This window comes from Oncorhynchus masou, unplaced genomic scaffold (assembly GCF_036934945.1).
Source record: "Oncorhynchus masou masou isolate Uvic2021 unplaced genomic scaffold, UVic_Omas_1.1 unplaced_scaffold_1443, whole genome shotgun sequence".
Taxonomy (NCBI): Eukaryota; Metazoa; Chordata; class Actinopteri; order Salmoniformes; family Salmonidae; genus Oncorhynchus; species Oncorhynchus masou.
In genome coordinates this window covers 79559-98787 of record NW_027004401.1, presented here as the reverse complement: position 1 = coordinate 98787, position 19229 = coordinate 79559, and the positions used below count along the sequence as shown (strand labels likewise).

The 19229-nt window shown below is 46.8% G+C and overlaps 1 protein-coding gene across 1 annotated transcript in view; it reads right to left on the bottom strand.

Moving 5' to 3' along the window:
* Nucleotides 1-12045: 12045 nt before the first annotated feature.
* LOC135530867 (zinc finger protein 395-like) overlaps nt 12046-19229 on the bottom strand; it is a 15629-nt gene continuing 8445 nt past the window's right edge. The window contains exons 9-10 of the mRNA XM_064959036.1: nt 17300-17334; nt 12046-12390 (exon numbers count right to left, since the gene is read on the bottom strand). Of these exons, the coding sequence (XP_064815108.1) occupies nt 12279-12390; nt 17300-17334 (147 nt within the window). The 3' untranslated portion in view covers nt 12046-12278. The remainder of the gene's footprint in view (nt 12391-17299; nt 17335-19229) is intronic.

The window sequence follows — 19229 nt, the reverse complement described above, 5'->3', positions numbered from 1 at the left end:
GGGAAACAGAGATACAAGGAGAAGCTCCTTATACCCACGGGGAAACAGAGATACAAGGAGAAGCTCCTTATACCCACGGGGAAACAGAGATACAAGGAGAAGCTCCTTATACCCACGGGGAAACAGATACAAGGAGAAGCTCCTTATACCCACGGGGAAACAGATACAAGGAGAAGCTCCTTATACCCACGGGGAAACAGAGATACAAGGAGAAGCTTCTTATACCCACGGGGAAACAGATACAAGGAGAGGCACCTCATACCCACGGGGAAACAGAGATACAAGGAGATGCTCCTTATACCCACGGGGAAACAGAGATACAAGGAGAAGCTCCTTATACCCACGGTGAAACAGAGATACAAGGAGAAGCTCCTTATACCCACGGTGAAACAGAGATACAAGGAGAAGCTCCTTATACCCACGGTGAAACAGAGATACAAGGAGAGGCTCCTCATACCCACGGGGAAACAGAGATACAAGGAGAGGCTCCTCATACCCACGGGGAAACAGAGATACAAGGAGAAGCTCCTTATACCCACGGTGAAATATGCTGGTGGTTCAGTGATGTTTTGGGGCTGTTTTAATTCCAGAGGTCCAGGGGTACTGGTTGAGATTGATGGAATAATGAATTCCACCATGTATCAGGCAATTTTGTGTCAAGGCACAGATCTGGGGAAGTGTACCAGAACATTTTTGTAGCATTGAAGGTCCCCAAGAACACAGTGGCCTCCATCATTCTTAAATGGAAGAAGTTTGGAACCACCAAGACTCTTCTTAGAGCTGGCCGCCCGGCCAAACTGAGCAATCAGGGGAGAAGGGCCTTGATCAGGGAGGTGACCAATAACCTGATGGTCATTCTGACAGAGCTCTAGAGTTCCTCTGTGGAGATGGGAGAACCTTCCAGAAGGACAACCACCTCTGCAGCACTCCACCAATCAGGCCTGTATGGTACAGTGACCAGACGGAAGCCACTCCTAAGTGAAAAGCATATGACAACCCGCTTGGAGTTTGCCAAAAGGCACCTAAAGGACTTTCAGACCATGAGAAACAAGATTCTCTGTTCTGATGAATCCAAGATAGAAGTCTTCAGCCTGAATGCCAAGTGTCACGTCTGGAGGAAACCTGGCACCGTCCTTACGGCGAAGCATGGTGGTGGCAGCATCATGTTGTGGGGATGTTTTTCAGGGGCAGGGACTAGGAAACTAGTCAGGATTGATGGAAAGATGAAGGGAGTAAAGTACATAGAGATCCTTGATGAAAACCTGCTCCAGAGCACTCAGAACGTGACTGGGGTGAAGGTTCACCTTCCAACATGACAACAACCTTAAGCACACAGCCAAGACAATGCAGGAGTGGTTTCGGAACAAGACCTGAGAGGCCCAGACTTGAACCTGATCAAACATCTCTGGACCTGAAAACAGCTGTGCAGCGACGTTCTCCATCCAACCTGACAGAGCTTCAAAGGATCTGCAGAGAAGAATGGGAGAAACACCCCAAATACAAGTGTTCCAAGTATCATACCCAACAAGACTCGTGGCTGTAATCACTGCCAAAGGTCCTGAATACTTATGTAAATGTAATAACATTTTTTATATATATATATATTTGCAAACATTTCTAAAAAACTGTTTTTGCTTATGTCATTATGGGGTATTGTGTGTAGATTTATGAGGGAAATAAGCAATTTAATCCATTTTAGAATAAGGCTGTAACGTAGCAACATTTGGAAAAAATCAAGGGGTCTGAATACTTTCCGAATGCTCTGTACACTACATGGCAAAAGTATCTTCCAGTATGTGGACACCCCTTCAAATTAGTGGATTTGGCAATTTCAGCCACACCCGTTGCTGACAGGTATATAAAATTGAGCACACCGCCATGCAATCTCCACAGACAAACATTGGCAGTAGAATGGCCTGAAGAGCTCAGTGACTTTCAACATGGCACCATCATAGTATGCCATCTTCCAATAGGTCAGTTCGTCAATTATCTGCCCTGCTAGAGCTGCCCCGGTCAACTGTACGTGTTGTTATTGTGAAGTGGAAACGTCTAGGAGCAACAACGGCTCAGCCGCAAAGTGGTAGGCCACACAAGCTCACAGAAGGGGAACGCCAAGTGCTGAAGCACGTAGCCTGTACAAATCGTCTGTCCTCGGTTGCAACACTCACTACCGAGTTCCAAACTGTCTCTGGAAGCAACATCAGCACAATAACTGTTTGTTGGGAGCTTCATGAAATGGGTTTCCATGGCCGAGCAGCCGCACACAAGCCTAAGATCACAATGCGCAATGCCAAGCATCGGCTCCAGTGATGTTAAGCTCGCCGCCATTGGACTCTGGAGCAGTGGAAACACATTCTCTGGAATGATGAATCACACTTCACTATCTGGCAGTTTGTGAACGAATCTGGGTCTTGATAAACCATTTTTACGATATAGCATCACAGACAGTGGGGCAACACTGCCCCCTGGTGTTAGTAGAGTAGAATCCGCATACGAGACAGTAGGGCAACACTGCCCCCTGGTGTTAGTAGAGTAGAATCAGCATACCAGACAGTAGGGCAACACTGCCCCCTGGTGTTAGTAGAGTAGAATCCGCATACGAGACAGTAGGGCAACACTGCCCCCTGGTGTTTGTAGAGTAGAATCAGCATCCCAGACAGTAGGGCAACACTGCCCCCTGGTGTTAGTAGAGTAGAATCAGCATACCAGACAGTAGGGCAACACTGCCCCCTGGTGTTAGTAGAGTTTAATCATCATACCAGAAAGTAGGGCAACACTGCCCCCTGGTGTTGGTAGAGTAGAATCAGCATACCAGACAGTAGGGCAACACTGCCCCCTGGTGTTAGTAGAGTAGAATCCGCATACGAGACAGTAGGGCAACACTGCCCCCTGGTGTTAGTAGAGTAGAATCAGCATACCAGACAGTAGTGCAACACTGCCCCCTGGTGTTGGTAGAGTAGAATCAGCATACCAGAAAGTAGGGCAACACTGCCCCCTGGTGTTAGTAGAGTTTAATCATCATACCAGAAAGTAGGGCAACACTGCCCCCTGGTGTTAGTAGAGTTTAATCATCATACCAGACAGTAGGGCAACACTGCCCCCTGGTGTTGGTAGAGTAGAATCAGCATACCAGAAAGTAGGGCAACACTGCCCCCTGGTGTTAGTAGAGTTTAATCATCATACCAGCAACACTGCCCCCTGGTGTTAGTAGAGTTTAATCATCATACCAGACAGTAGGGCAACACTGCCACCTGGTATTTGTAATGTAGATCATGTCCTGCATTTGTCTTCCAGTATACATACCACACTGAACTTACCAACTATCTGATTTTCCCCCAAAAAAGAGACGAGAGATCTATAGTGTTTGTTATGTTCTTGCTACGGTATGGAATAAGAGTTCTTTTTCTTGTCTGAAAACACTCAATAACACAACATTATGTTATGATTCACCTGTTAGTAATAGAGAGGCCTGGTTTTGTTTTGCAGCACATCCCTTCAGGCAGTATACATCCAGTAGTCTTTTGACGTATGTAAGAGTTTGTGTGTATGTGTTAGGGAGTACATGTCTCTCGTTCATATACAAAATAACTTTGTGAATACAGTGTACATTTCTAGCCATTTGTTTAAGAGTCTTAATGAAACCTGTATAGAGAGAAATGTAATAAATGAGTTTGCTATTCCTCTTGCTGATTGTAATTCAGAAAACTCATCATTGTCCCGGTATTCCCTGTTTAAAAAAAATGTATTTATTATTTACTTTATTTGACTGTGTTTTTAATAACTTTAGACATGTTTCTTCTGTCATTAGAAGGATATTTGTAAAAATGCAGTCTAACGTGGCCTGATCCCTTGGGGGTGGTTCAATACCTCAATCCAGACAGGACCATAACACTGTCTCATACAGACAGGACCATAACACTGTCTTATACAGACCATAACACTGTCTTATACAGACCATAACACTGTCTTATACAGACCATAACACTGTCTTATACAGATCATAACACTGTCTTATACAGACCATAACACTGTCTCATACAGACCATAACACTGTCTTATACAGACCATAACACTGTCTTATACAGACCATAACACTGTCTTATACAGACCATAACACTGTCTCATACAGACCATAACACTGTCTTATACAGACAGGACCATAACACTGTCTTATACAGACCATAACACTGTCTTATACAGACCATAACACTGTCTTATACAGACCATAACACTGTCTCATACAGACCATAACACTGTCTTATACAGTCAGGACCATAACACTGTCTTATACAGACCATAACACTGTCTCATACGGACCATAACACTGTCTTATACAGACCATAACACTGTCTTATACAGACCATAGCACTGTCTCATACAGACCATAACACTGTCTTATACAGACCATAACACTGTCTCATACAGACCATAACACTGTCTTATACAGACCATAACACTGTCTCATACAGACCATAACACTGTCTCATACAGACCATAACACTGTCTTATACAGTCAGGACCATAACACTGTCTTATACAGTCAGGACCATAACACTGTCTTATACAGTCAGGACCATAACACTGTCTTATACAGTCAGGACCATAACACTGTTCACCAAGACGGGGTAGAGTGAAATACTGTATGGAAAAACTGACTCGAGTCAAACCACAACGAGTCAAACCAAATGTAGCTTATTCGTCATTATCCTTGTAAAATACATGTTTAAATAAAATGTGCCAGAACATGACATTAAACTCTTTATATAACAATAAAAAAACACAAAAATACAAAATAGTCCAAAAGATCTCATAGATAGCATATCACATTGAGGTATAGGTCGTCCATTGCTTCTGTAGACACCATGGGGAAGACACGTGTTGGAGGCCACGGGGAAGAATGACATGTTGGAGGCCACGGGGAAGAATGACATGTTGGAGGCCACGGGGAAGAATGACGTGTTGGACAGACACGGGGAAGAGTGACGTGTTGGAGGCCCGGGGAAGAATGTCGTGTTGGAGGCCACGGGGAAGAATGATGTGTTGGAGGCCACGGGGAAGAATGACGTGTTGGAGGCCACGGGGAAGAATGACGTGTTGGAGGCCAAGGGGAAGAATGTCGTGTTGGAGGCCACGGGGAAGAATGATGTGTTGAAGGAGGAGATTAAAGAAGAAGACAGCTGTCAATACTGTGGGAGGTGAGGAGACACTGTATTCTCAGTGGGAGGTGAGGAGAGACATGTTCTCAGTACAGGTGAGGATAGACATGTTCTCAGTGAGAGGTGAGGAGAGACATGTTCTCAGTGAGAGGTGAGGAGAGACATGAGAGGTGAGGAGAGACATGTTCTCAGTGAGAGGTGAGGAGAGACATGAGAGGTGAGGAGAGACATGTTCTCAGTGGGAGGTGAGGAGAGACAGGTTCTCAGTGGGAGGTGAGGAGAGACATGTTCTCAGTGGGAGGTGAGGAGAGACATGAGAGGTGAGGAGAGACAGGTTCTCATGAGGAGAGACATGTTCTCAGTGGGAGGTGAGGAGAGACATGAGAGGTGAGGAGAGACATGTTCTCAGTGAGAGGTGACCATAGACAGGTTCTCAGTGGGAGGTGAGGAGAGACATGTTCTCAGTGAGAGGTGAGGAGAGACATGAGAGGTGAGGAGAGACATGTTCTCAGTGAGAGGTGAGGAGAGACATGAGAGGTGAGGAGAGACATGTTCTCAGTGGGAGGTGACCATAGACAGGTTCTCAGTGGGAGGTGAGGAGAGACAGGTTCTCAGTGGGAGGTGAGGAGAGACATGTTCTCAGTGGGAGGTGAGGAGAGACATGTTCTCAGTGGGAGGTGAGGAGAGACATGTTCTCAGTGGGAGGTGAGGAGAGACATGAGAGGTGAGGAGAGACATGTTCTCAGTGGGAGGTGAGGAGAGACATGACAGGTGAGGAGAGACAGGTTCTCAGTGAGAGGTGAGGAGAGACATGAGAGGTGAGGATAACAGGTTCTCAGTGGGAGGTGAGGAGAGACAGGTTCTCAGTGGGAGGTGAGGAGAGACATAAGGTGAGGAGAGACATAAGAGGTGAGGAGAGACATGTTCTCAGTGGGAGGTGAGGAGAGACAGGTTCTCAGTGGGAGGTGACAGACCAGGTGAGGAAGACATGTTCTCAGTACAGTGAGGAGAACAGGTTCTCAGTGGGAGGTGAGGAGAGACATAAGAGGTGAGGAGAGACATAAGAGGTGAGGAGAGACATGTTCTCAGTGGGAGGTGAGGAGAGACAGGTTCTCAGTGGGATAGGAGAGACATGACAGGTGAGGAGAGACATGTTCTCAGTGGGAGGTGAGGAGAGACAGGTTCTCAGTGGGAGGTGAGGAGAGACATAACAGGTGAGGAGAGACATAAGAGGTGACCATACAGAACATGTTCTCAGTGGGACAGGAGAGACATAAGAGGTGAGGAGAGACATAAGAGGTAAGAGACATGTTCTCAGTAGGTGAGGATAGACAGGTTCTCAGTGGAAGTTTTTTTTTTTTACCTTTATTTTACTAGGCAAGTCAGTTAAGAACAAATTCTTATTTTCAATACAGGCCTAGGAACAGTGTTAACTGCCTGTTCAGGGGCAGAACAACAGATTTGTACAGGACCTTGTCAGCTCGGGGTTTGAACTTGCAACCTTCCGGCTACTAGTCCAACACTCTAGCTACTAGTCCAGACACTCTAACCACTAGGCTATCCTGCCATAACCCTTATGACCATAACATGTTCTCAGTGGGAGATGAGGATAGACAGGTTCTCAGTGGGAGGTGAAGAGAGACATGAGAGGTGAGGAGAGACATGTTCTCAGTGGGAGGTGAGGATAGACAGGTTCTCAGTGGGACAGAGGATAACATGTTCTCAGTGGGAGGTGACCGAGAGACAGGTTCTCAGTGGGAGGTGAGGATAAGACATGAGAGGTGAGGAGAGACAGGTTCTCAGTAACAGGTTCTCAGTGGGAGGTGAGGAGAGACATGAGAGGTAAGGAGAGACATAAGAGGTGAGGAGAGACATAATGTTCTCAGTGGGAGGTGAGGAGAGACAGGTTCTCAGTGGGAGGTAGGAGAGACAGGTTCTCAGTGGGAGGTTAGGAGAGACATAAGAGGTGAGGAGAGACATAAGAGGTGAGGAGAGACATGTTCTCAGTGGGAGGTGAGGAGAGACAGGTTCTCAGTGGGAGGTGAGGAGAGACATGAGAGGTGAGGAGAGACATGTTCTCAGTGGGAGGTGAGGAGAGACATGTTCTCAGTGGGAGGTGAGGAGAGACATGAGAGGTGATAGAGACATGTTCTCAGTGGGAGGTGAGGAGAGACATGTTCTCAGTGGGAGGTGACCATAGACACAGGTTCTCAGTGGAAGTTTTTTTTTTTACCTTTATTTTACTAGGCAAGTCAGTTAAGAACAAATTCTTATTTTCATGACGGCCTAGGAACAGTGTTAACTGCCTGTTCAGGGCAGAACACTGTCTTTTGTACCTTGTAAGCTCGGGGGTTTGAACTTATACAGACCTTCATAACACTAGTCCAACACTCTAGCTACTAGTCCAACACTCTAACACTAGGCTATCCTGCCGCCCCAGGTGAGGAGAGACATGTTCTCAGTGGGAGATGAGGAGAGACAGGTTCTCAGTGGGAGGTGAAGAGAGACATGAGAGGTGAGGAGAGACATGTTCTCAGTGGGAGGTGAGGAGAGACAGGTTCTCAGTGGGAGGTGAGGAGAGACATGTTCTCAGTGGGAGGTGAGGAGAGACAGGTTCTCAGTGGGAGGTGAGGAGAGACATGAGAGGTGAGGAGAGACAGGTTCTCAGTGGGAGGTGAGGAGAGACAGGTTCTCAGTGGGAGGTGAGGAGAGACATGAGAGGTGAGGAGAGACATAAGAGGTGAGGAGAGACATGTTCTCAGTGGGAGGTGAGGAGAGACAGGTTCTCAGTGGGAGGTGAGGAGAGACAGGTTCTCAGTGGGAGGTGAGGAGAGACAGGTTCTCAGTGGGAGGTGAGGAGAGACAGGTTCTCAGTGGGAGGTGAGGAGAGACAGGTTCTCAGTGAGAGGTGAGGAGAGACGTGTTCTCAGTGGGAGATGAGGAGAGACAGGTTCTCAGTGGGAGGTGAGGAGAGACAGGTTCTCAGTGAGAGGTGAGGAGAGACGTGTTCTCAGTGGGAGATGAGGAGAGACAGGTTCTCAGTGGGAGGTGAGGAGAGACAGGTTCTCAGTGAGAGGTGAGGAGAGACAGGTTCTCAGTGGGAGGTGAGGAGAGACAGGTTCTCAGTGGGAGGTGAGGAGAGACAGGTTCTCAGTGGGAGGTGAGGAGAGACAGGTTCTCAGTGGGAGGTGAGGAGAGACAGGTTCTCAGTGGGAGGTGAGGAGAGACAGGTTCTCAGTGGGAGGTGAGGAGAGACATGAGAGGTGAGGAGAGACAGGTTCTCAGTGAGAGGTGAGGAGAGACAGGTTCTCAGTGGGAGGTGAGGAGAGACAGGTTCTCAGTGGGAGGTGAGGAGAGACAGGTTCTCAGTGGGAGGTGAGGAGAGACAGGTTCTCAGTGGGAGGTGAGGAGAGACAGGTTCTCAGTGGGAGGTGAGGAGAGACAGGTTCTCAGTGGGAGGTGAGGAGAGACAGGTTCTCAGTGGGAGGTGAGGAGAGACGTGTTCTCAGTGGGAGGTGAGGAGAGACATGAGAGGTGAGGAGAGACAGGTTCTCAGTGAGAGGTGAGGAGAGACAGGTTCTCAGTGGGAGGTGAGGAGAGACAGGTTCTCAGTGGGAGGTGAGGAGAGACAGGTTCTCAGTGGGAGGTGAGGAGAGACAGGTTCTCAGTGGGAGGTGAGGAGAGACAGGTTCTCAGTGGGAGGTGAGGAGAGACAGGTTCTCAGTGGGAGGTGAGGAGAGACAGGTTCTCAGTGGGAGGTGAGGAGAGACGTGTTCTCAGTGGGAGGTGAGGAGAGACATGAGAGGTGAGGAGAGACATGTTCTCAGTGGGAGGTGAGGAGAGACAGGTTCTCAGTGGGAGGTGAGGAGAGACATGTTCTCAGTGAGAGGTGAGGAGAGACAGGTTCTCAGTGGGAGGTGAGGAGAGACAGTGTTCTCAGTGGGAGGTGAGGAGAGACATGAGAGGTGAGGAGAGACATGAGAGGTGAGGAGAGACATGAGAGGTGAGGAGAGACATGAGAGGTGAGGAGAGACATGTTCTCAGTGGGAGGTGAGGAGAGACAGGTTCTCAGTGGGAGGTGAGGAGAGACATGTTCTCAGTGAGAGGTGAGGAGAGACAGGTTCTCAGTGGGAGGTGAGGAGAGACGTGTTCTCAGTGGGAGGTGAGGAGAGACATGAGAGGTGAGGAGAGACATGAGAGGTGAGGAGAGACATGAGAGGTGAGGAGAGACGTGTATCCTGGGGCCAGATCTGTTTGTGCTGTATAGAAGAAGAAGTTGGAGAACATTTAAGGATGAAGCACCTTGCTCAACCCGGGATGGAAACTAAACCAGCCCGCCAGATCGGGCTTGTACTTTTCAGATCGGGCTAGTAGAAAATGTGCCACACTAGCCCGCCAGGACGGTCTAAAGTTTGTCCTTAGAAATATCGCATGGCACAGACTTTTGAGCCGATTGTTACCCAGGGTTACAAGCCAGTACCCCAAAAAGTTCGGTCCTTGTGTACAACTAACTCCTATGGTCGTTGTCATGCCACACAGCACCAACAGGTCTGGGACCAGGCTAGGAAGGACGAACATTGTAGGCCTACCACGTCATAATATCAACTACTAGCTACTAACATCACACACACTGACTCACTGCTCAGGTCAACTTTTACATTTTTTTTTTAAATACACAAATCACTTTATTCCTTGAGGGGAAACAAGGTAGAAAAAAACAGTTGTTCTTGCTGGCTAACAGGCCCTGGTTGTGATCGTGGTTATTCCTTGAGGGGGAACAAGGTAGAGAAAAACAGTTGTTCTTGCTGGCTAACAGGCCCTGGTTGTGATCGTGGTTATTCCTTGTGGGGGACAAGGTAGAGAAAAACAGTTGTTCTTGCTGGCTAACAGGCCCTGGTTGTGATCGTGGTTATTCCTTGAGGGGGGACAAGGTAGAGAAAAACAGTTGTTCTTGCTGGCTAACAGGCCCTGGTTGTGATCGTGGTTATTCCTACAGGGGGGGACAAGGTAGAGAAAAACAGTTGTTCTTGCTGGCTAACAGGCCCTGGTTGTGATCGTGGTTATTCCTACAGGGGGGACAAGGTAGAGAAAAACAGTTGTTCTTGCTGGCTAACAGGCCCTGGTTGTGATCGTGGTTATTCCTTGAGGGGGGACAAGGTAGAGAAAAACAGTTGTTCTTGCTGGCTAACAGGCCCTGGTTGTGATCGTGGTTATTCCTTGAGGGGGGGACAAGGTAGAGAAAAACAGTTGTTCTTGCTGGCTAACAGGCCCTGGTTGTGATCGTGGTTATTCCTTGAGGGGGGACAAGGTAGAGAAAAACAGTTGTTCTTGCTGGCTAACAGGCCCTGGTTGTGATCGTGGTTATTCCTTGAGGGGGGGAACAAGGTGAGAAAAACAGTTGTTCTTGCTGGCTAACAGGCCCTGGTTGTGATCGTGGTTATTCCTTGAGGGGGAACAAGGTGAGAAAAACAGTTGTTCTTGCTGGCTAACAGGCCCTGGTTGTGATCGTGGTTATTCCTTGAGGGGGAACAAGGAGAGAAACACAGGAATTAGTTGTTCTTGCTGGCTAACAGGCCCTGGTTGTGATCGTGGTTATTCCTTGAGGGGGAACAAGGTAGAGAAAAACAGTTGTTCTTGCTGGCTAACAGGCCCTGGTTGTGATCCCGTGGTTATTCCTTGAGGGGGAACAAGGTAGATAGAAAAACAGTTGTTCTTGCTGGCTAACAGGCCCTGGTTGTGATCGTGGTTATTCCTTGAGGGGGGACAAGGTAGAGAAACACAGGAATTAGTTGTTCTTGCTGGCTAACAGGCCCTGGTTGTGATCGTGGTTATTCCTTGAGGGGGAACAAGGTAGAGAAACACAGGAATTAGTTGTTCTTGCTGGCTAACAGGCCCTGGTTGTGATCGTGGTTATTCCTTGAGGGGGGGAACAAGGTAGAGAAACACAGGAATTAGTTGTTCTTGCTGGCTAACAGGCCCTGGTTGTGATCGTGGTTATTCCTTGAGGGGGGGGGAACAAGGTAGAGAAAAACAGTTGTTCTTGCTGGCTAACAGGCCCTGGTTGTGATCGTGGTTATTCCTTGAGGGGGAACAAGGTAGAGAAAAACAGTTGTTCTTGCTGGCTAACAGGCCCTGGTTGTGATCGTGGTTATTCCTTGAGGGGGGACAAGGTAGAGAAAAACAGTTGTTCTTGCTGGCTAACAGGCCCTGGTTGTGATCGTGGTTATTCCAGATTTGAAAAATGTAATTTGAGGGGGGACAAGGTAGAGAAAAACAGTTGTTCTTGCTGGCTAACAGGCCCTGGTTGTGATCGTGGTTATTCCTTGAGGGGGACAAGGTAGAGAAAAACAGTTGTTCTTGCTGGCTAACAGGCCCTGGTTGTGATCGTGGTTATTCCTTGAGGGGGGACAAGGTAGAGAAAAACAGTTGTTCTTGCTGGCTAACAGGCCCTGGTTGTGATCGTGGTTATTCCTTGAGGGGGAACAAGGTAGAGAAAAACAGTTGTTCTTGCTGGCTAACAGGCCCTGGTTGTGATCGTGGTTATTCCTTGAGGGGGGACAAGGTAGAGAAAAACAGTTGTTCTTGCTGGCTAACAGGCCCTGGTTGTGATCGTGGTTATTCCTTGAGGGGGGAAGGTAGAGAAAAACAGTTGTTCTTGCTGGCTAACAGGCCCTGGTTGTGATCGTGGTTATTCCTTGAGGGGGGACAAGGTAGAGAAAAACAGTTGTTCTTGCTGGCTAACAGGCCCTGGTTGTGATCGTGGTTATTCCTTGAGGGGGGACAAGGTAGAGAAAAACAGTTGTTCTTGCTGGCTAACAGGCCCTGGTTGTGATCGTGGTTATTCCTTGAGGGGGGACAAGGTAGAGAAAAACAGTTGTTCTTGCTGGCTAACAGGCCCTGGTTGTGATCGTGGTTATTCCTTGAGGGGGGACAAGGTAGAGAAAAACAGTTGTTCTTGCTGGCTAACAGGCCCTGGTTGTGATCGTGGTTATTCCTTGAGGGGGGGACAAGGTAGAGAAAAACAGTTGTTCTTGCTGGCTAACAGGCCCTGGTTGTGATCGTGGCCTCTCTCATTTCTCCCAAGTCTCTCTTTTTTCCATCATCCGTCGTTCGCGCCCTCGTTTAGTCTGTGAAGCGCTGGCACGCTTTCTTCCAGCGACAGGCCGTGCACCACTGCTCCTTGTGCTCCACTCCGTACACCTTACGACACTTCTTAGCCTCCCCTCGTCCCTTCCTACAGGGATGAAACACAACAAACGTGTCAACCTCCCCTCGTCCCTTCCTACAGGGATGAAACACGGGAAACGTGTCAACCTCCCCTCGTCCCTTCCTACAGGGATGAAACACAACAAACGTGTCAACCTCCCCTCGTCCCTTCCTACAGGGATGAAACACAGGAAACGTGTCAACCTCCCCTCGTCCCTTCCTACAGGGATGAAACACAACAAACGTTTCGGCCTCCCCTCGTCCCTTCCTACAGGGATGAAACACAACAAACGTGTCAACCTCCCCTCGTCCCTTCCTACAGGGATGAAACACAACAAACGTTTCGGCCTCCCCTCGTCCCTTCCTACAGGGATGAAACACAACAAACGTTTCGGCCTCCCCTCGTCCCTTCCTACAGGGATGAAACACAACAAACGTGTCGGCCTCCCCTCGTCCCTTCCTACAGGGATGAAACACAACAAACGTTTCGGCCTCCCCTCGTCCCTTCCTACAGGGATGAAACACAACAAACGTGTCGGCCTCCCCTCGTCCCTTCCTACAGGGATGAAACACAACAAACGTGTCAACCTCCCCTCGTCCCTTCCTACAGGGTTGAAACACCACAAACGTTTCGGCCTCCCCTCGTCCCTTCCTACAGGGATGAAACACAAGAAACGTTGGTGAGCCTCCCTCGTCCCTTCCTACAGGGATGAAACACAACAAACGTTTCGGCCTCCCCTCGTCCCTTCCTACAGGGATGAAACACAAGAAACGTTTCGGCCTCCCTCGTCCTTCCTACAGGGATGAAACACAACAAACGTTTCGGCCTCCCCTCGTCCCTTCCTACAGGGATGAAACACCACCCAGGACAAACCAGGAACAGTCCCAGAACATTATGACGTTCTCTTAATCAAATAACAATCAAATAAGTCTGTTTTAATGTCGTTCATAGTAGATGTGATTTAGGTTTAACATAATATTCCCATTGATGTTCACACAATATACATTTAAACTTGTCTTGGAGGTCCTCGGAAGATTTAGAAAATGTTACAGGGGAGAGGTGAGATACATTTGTCACATCTTCTACGAATCGTTGCCTCTCCTTGTTCGGGCGGTGCTCGGCGTTCGACGTCACCGGTCTTCTAGCCATCATTGATCCTTTTTTCATTTTCCAATTGGTTTTGTCTCGTCTTCCCACACACCTGTTTTCAATCCCATTCATTACCTGTTGTGTATTTAACCCTCATGTCTTTGTCAGAGATTGTTTTATTGTCAGTGTTGTTTATTTGTTGTGGTGGTGCGCGACGGGTCCTCGTACCCATGTTTGTTCAGGTCTGTACTGTTTAGTGTTATGGAGCCGTGGACATTTATTAAAATACTCCATTTACTCTCCATTTTGACTCTCCTGCGCCTGACAATATTTAAGTTTAGTTTAATATTACCACAACATTCTCAGCATGTAAATTAAAGAATATTGGAATATATCCCTATTACTGTTCTCACCAGATATAATTGCAATTCGTATTAGAGGACTGTATAGAGCCCCACAGTGGCGGTGTCATAATACCCATAAAACCTAGCGGTCAAACAAGGAAATGGTTCCAATAGTTTTTTTTCCCCCCATTCATTTTTAAAACGTGTCCATTTAAAGCTCTCTAGGACAAGGTGACTTTTATCAATATATTCGGCTCTATTTACTCTCAGATTTGAAAAATGCTAATTAGCATCAAAGTAGACAGCATGCAAGACGACAAATCCATGCCAGCTCCTGCACGTCATCTCTAACTGACACCTTTGCTAACAGGTATTGTGTCAATTTAAAACTTGCACAAGACAGTTCACAGAATTGCCAATTTAAAGAAATGTTGACAATTTATTCATTATTAAATTTAGCTAACATTAGATAGTTAATCCAGAGATTCTTACCTTTGCCTCGATTCGTCAATCTCATCCAGATCTTAATGGTATTTGTAGTAGCAACATTAGCAGCTAATTAGCATTTAATTTTTCTGAGGTAAATACAGGCAAATATATTGATAAAAGTCACCTTGTCCTAGAGAGATTTACACAGTTATCAATATGTCAAGCCTAAGGTGAGCCTACACGAAACACAGCCCTTATTTTAAGTGTAGTTGTTCCTAGATGTGGGCTGTGTTTCGTGTAGGCTCACCCTGGCGTGACATATTGATAACTGTGTAAATCCCTCTAGGACAAGGTGACTTTTATCAATACACGAAACACAGCCCTTATTTTAAGTGTTTCTATAAAAAAATCCCCCTGTGGGAAAAATGAATGTTGAAAAAAATGATGACAGGCTCAGGGAACCAAACATCGCAGGGTTCAAATACCCACATGTGCCTGTTGTCAACGCGTCAAGTATAAGAAAACATGGGTGTGTTTGTACCACAAAATGCTCTTCAAATATCCTGCGAATGAAATTAAAACGTGTCTCCGTATCGCCTACAATACAGATATCAAACGCAAATCGCCATTAAATTCAATGATGGGATGGGGGATGTAATTCCAATACGTTTTAAGTAGCTACAAATTTGCATGCTGAGAATGTTTGGGTAATATTATGTTAAATTTAAATATAAGAATTTCGAAATGTTCCGAGGACCTCAAAAACAAGGTCAAATGTATATTGTGTGAACATCAATGGAATATTACGTTAAACCTAAATCTGCGATGAAAGTAATGAAAACTTACTTATTTCATTATTACAACATTAAAGGAATGTCCTGTACCAACCTAACTTAAACATTGTATGAATGTCGTCACTATTGAGAAACATATCTCTTGTAATGTATCCACACTGTTCCCACTGCCTCATCAAATATTCTGGGAACCTTTAAAGAACTCAGAAAGGCAGTTCTGTGACAATCTTGCAACATCAAAGGAATGTTTTTTTTACACCCTGATACAAATATGATCTTAATGTCAGCACAGCTGGACTGTTTTGGTGTTTTGGGGAATCTATTTCTCGTCCTAAACTCCACAATGTTCTACACAACTTAAATAAATGTTTTCGGGACTTTTAAAGAACTTAAAAAAAAAAAATGTGTTCTGGGATGTTCTAACAATATCAGGTAAATGTTTCTTTTTTGCAACCTAAAATAAACATTATAGAATTATCCACACAACTGGACAGTTTTTGTGTTTTTGGGAACATATCATTCTTGATGCCCCAAAAAGTTTCCACAACCTAATGAAACATTCTGAGAACCTTTAAAGAACAGATTAAATGTGTTCTCGGAGCGTTCTTACAACATCAGGTTCTATACAAACATTCTGAGAACCGTTAAAGAACAGATTAAATGTGTTCTCGGAGCGTTGTTACAACATCAGGTTCTATACAAACATTCTGAGAACCGTTAAAGAACAGATTAAATGTGTTCTGGGCGTTCTTACAACATCAGGTTCTATACAAACATTCTGAGCTTTAAAGAACAGATTAAATGTGTTCTCGGAGCGTTCTTACAACATCAGGTTCTATACAAACATTCTGAGAACCTTTAAAGAACAGATTAAATGTGTTCTAGGAACGTTCTTACAACATCAGGTTCTATACAAACATTTTATAATTATCACTACGACGAGACAGTTTTTTTGTGTTATGAGAACATTTCCCCGCGACCTAACAAATGTTCTGGGAATCTTCACAGAACCAATTTTGGTTTTCTGGGAAGACACAATCAAGAGATAATTGTAAACCCAATACATACAGTATGGTGAAAGGGAATATGATCTACCAGTACAAGAGAAAAGACCGTGTAAGAGAGAATGACTGGATTAGAGAGACACATTCTCCTTCATGTTTCTTATCTAGCTAACTAATCATGCCCTCTCGTCCCATTGGGAGAGGTGTGGAGTGTACAGACAGAGATAGAAGAAAAAGATAGAGGGGCTATAAGAGAGGAGAGATAGTTGAGACAGAGGGGAGGAAGAGATAGTTGAGACAGAGGAGAGATAGTTGAGACAGAGGGGAGAGGAGAGATAGTTGAGAAAGAGGGGAGAGGATAGATAGTTGAGATAGAGGAGAGATAGTTGAGACAGAGGAGAGAGGAGAGATAGTTGAGACAGAGGGGAGAGGAGAGATAGTTGAGACAGAGGGGAGAGGAGAGATAGTTGAGACAGAGAGAGAGGAGACGTAGTTGAGACAGAGGGGAGAGGAGAGATAGTTGAGACAGAGGGGAGAGGAGAGATAGTTGAGACGGGGGAGAGGAGAGATAGTTGACACAGGGGGGAGAGGAGAGATAGTTGAGACAGGGGGAGAGGAGAGATAGTTGAGACAGAGGGGAGAGGAGAGATAGTTGAGACAGAGGAGAGATAGTTGAGACAAAGGAGAGAGGAGAGATAGTTGAGACAGAGGAGAGAGGAGACGTAGTTGAGACAGAGGGGAGAGGAGAGATAGTTGAGACAGAGGGGAGAGGAGAGATAGTTGAGACGTTGGGGAGAGGAGAGATAGTTGACACAGGGATGAGAGGAGAGATAGTTGAGACAGGGGGAGAGGAGAGATAGTTGAGACAGAGGGGAGAGGAGAGATAGTTGAGACAGAGGAGAGATAGTTGAGACAGAGGAGAGATAGTTGAGACAGAGGGGAGAGGAGAGATAGTTGAGACCGTTGGGAGATAGTTGAGACAGAGGAGAGATAGTTGAGACAGAGGAAAGATAGTTGAGACAGAGGAGAGATAGTTGAGACAGAGGTGAGATAGTTGAGACAGAGGGGAGGAGAGCAGGAAGAGAGGGGTGGTAAATGGGCTTAACTAAAGAAGAGGAGCGAGGAGAAGACAAGAGAGGAGAGAGAGAGTAAGAGTTGTGGTGACACGGTGAGGTACCTGAGGAGGAGGAGCATTGAGCGCGTGACGGAGAGTTGCTGCTCTCATGGTGGTTAGCCTGTTGGTGGCGCTGTTCTGTTGAAGCCACTGTTCTCCCACACTCGAGGACAGGACCTGCAGCGACCCCTCACCACCTGTAGTGGACAAAAGATAGGAAGCAGGTGGAGGGGAGGAGATGAGGGAGGGAGGGAGGGAGGGGGAATACTTAGATAAGTATGGCATCTCTTGTATTAAGAAATCATTAAATAGTCACAATTAATATCACATCCAGCTGTTGTCCTAGTGGTGCTCTGCTGGAGATAGGTATCAGGAGATAAATACCAGGAGATAAATACCAGGAGATAGGTACCAGGAGATAGGTACCAGGAGATAGATACCAGGAGATAGATATCAGGAGATAGATACCAGGAGATAGGTATCAGGAGATAGATACCAGGAGATAGATACCAGGAGATAGATACCAGGAGATAGATATCAGGAGATAGATACCAGGAGATAGATACCAGGAGATAGATACCAGGAGATAGATACCAGGAGATAGATATCAGGAGATAGATACCAGGAGATAGGTATCAGGAGATAGATACCAGGAGATAGATACCAGGAGATAGGTACCAGGAGATAGATATCAGGAGATAAATACCAGGAGATAGATATCAGGAGATAGATACCAGGAGATAGATACCAGGAGATAGATACCAGGAGATAAATATCAGGAGATAAATACCAGGAGATAGATACCAGGAGATAGATACCAGGAGATAGATACCAGGAGATGTGATACAGGAGATAGATACCAGGAGATAAATATCAGGAGATAGGTACCAGGAGATAGATACCAGGAGATAGATACCAGGAGATAGATATCAGGAGATAGATACCAGGAGATAGATACCAGGAGATAGATACCAGGAGATAGATACCAGGAGATAAATATCAGGAGATAGGTACCAGGAGATAGATACCAGGAGATAGATACCAGGAGATAGATATCAGGAGATAGATACCAGGAGATAGATACTGGGGGAGATAGATACCAGGGAGATAGGTACCAGGAGATAGATATCAGGGAGATAGATACCCACCCATATTCCCATTCTGGAAAGACCTGGAAGGAGAGTTGTGGTGACTGGGGTTGAGGCTAATGAGGAGGAGGAGAGAGTTGTGGTGACTGGGGTTGAGGCTAACGAGGAGGAGGAGAGAGCAGACGTACCTGAGAGTTGTGGTGACTGGGGTTGAGGCTAACGAGGAGGAGGAGAGTTGAGCAGACGTTACCTGAGAGTTGTGGTGACTGGGGTTGAGGCTAACGAGGAGGAGGAGAGAGCAGACGTACCTGGGAGTTGTGGTGACTGGGGTTGAGGCTAACGAGGAGGAGGAGGAGAGCAGACGTACCTGAGAGTTGTGGTGACTGGGGTTGAGGCTAACGAGGAGGAGGAGAGAGCAGACGTACCTGAGAGTTGTGGTGACTGGGGTTGAGGCTAACGAGGAGGAGGAGAGAGCAGACGTACCTGAGTTGTGGTGACTGGGGTTGAGGCTAACCAGGAGGAGGAGAGAGCAGACGTACCTGAGAGTTGTGGTGACTGGGGTTGAGGCTAACGAGGAGGAGGAGAGAGCAGACGTACCTGAGAGTTGTGGTGACTGGGGTTGAGGCTAACGAGGAGGAGAAGAGAGCAGACGTACCTGAGAGTTGTGGTGACTGGGGTTGAGGCTAACGAGGAGGAGGAGAGAGCAGACGTACCTGAGAGTTGTGGTGACTGGGGTTGAGGCTAACGAGGAGGAGGAGAGAGCAGACGTACCTGAGAGTTGTGGTGACTGGGGTTGAGGCTAACGAGGAGGAGGAGAGAGCAGACGTACCTGAGAGTTGTGGTGACTGGGGTTGAGGCTAACGAGGAGGAGGAGGAGAGCAGACGTACCTGAGAGTTGTGGTGACTGGGGTTGAGGCTAACGAGGAGGAGGAGAGAGCAGACGTACCTGAGAGTTGTGGTGACTGGGGTTGAGGCTAACGAGGAGGAGGAGGAGAGCAGACGTA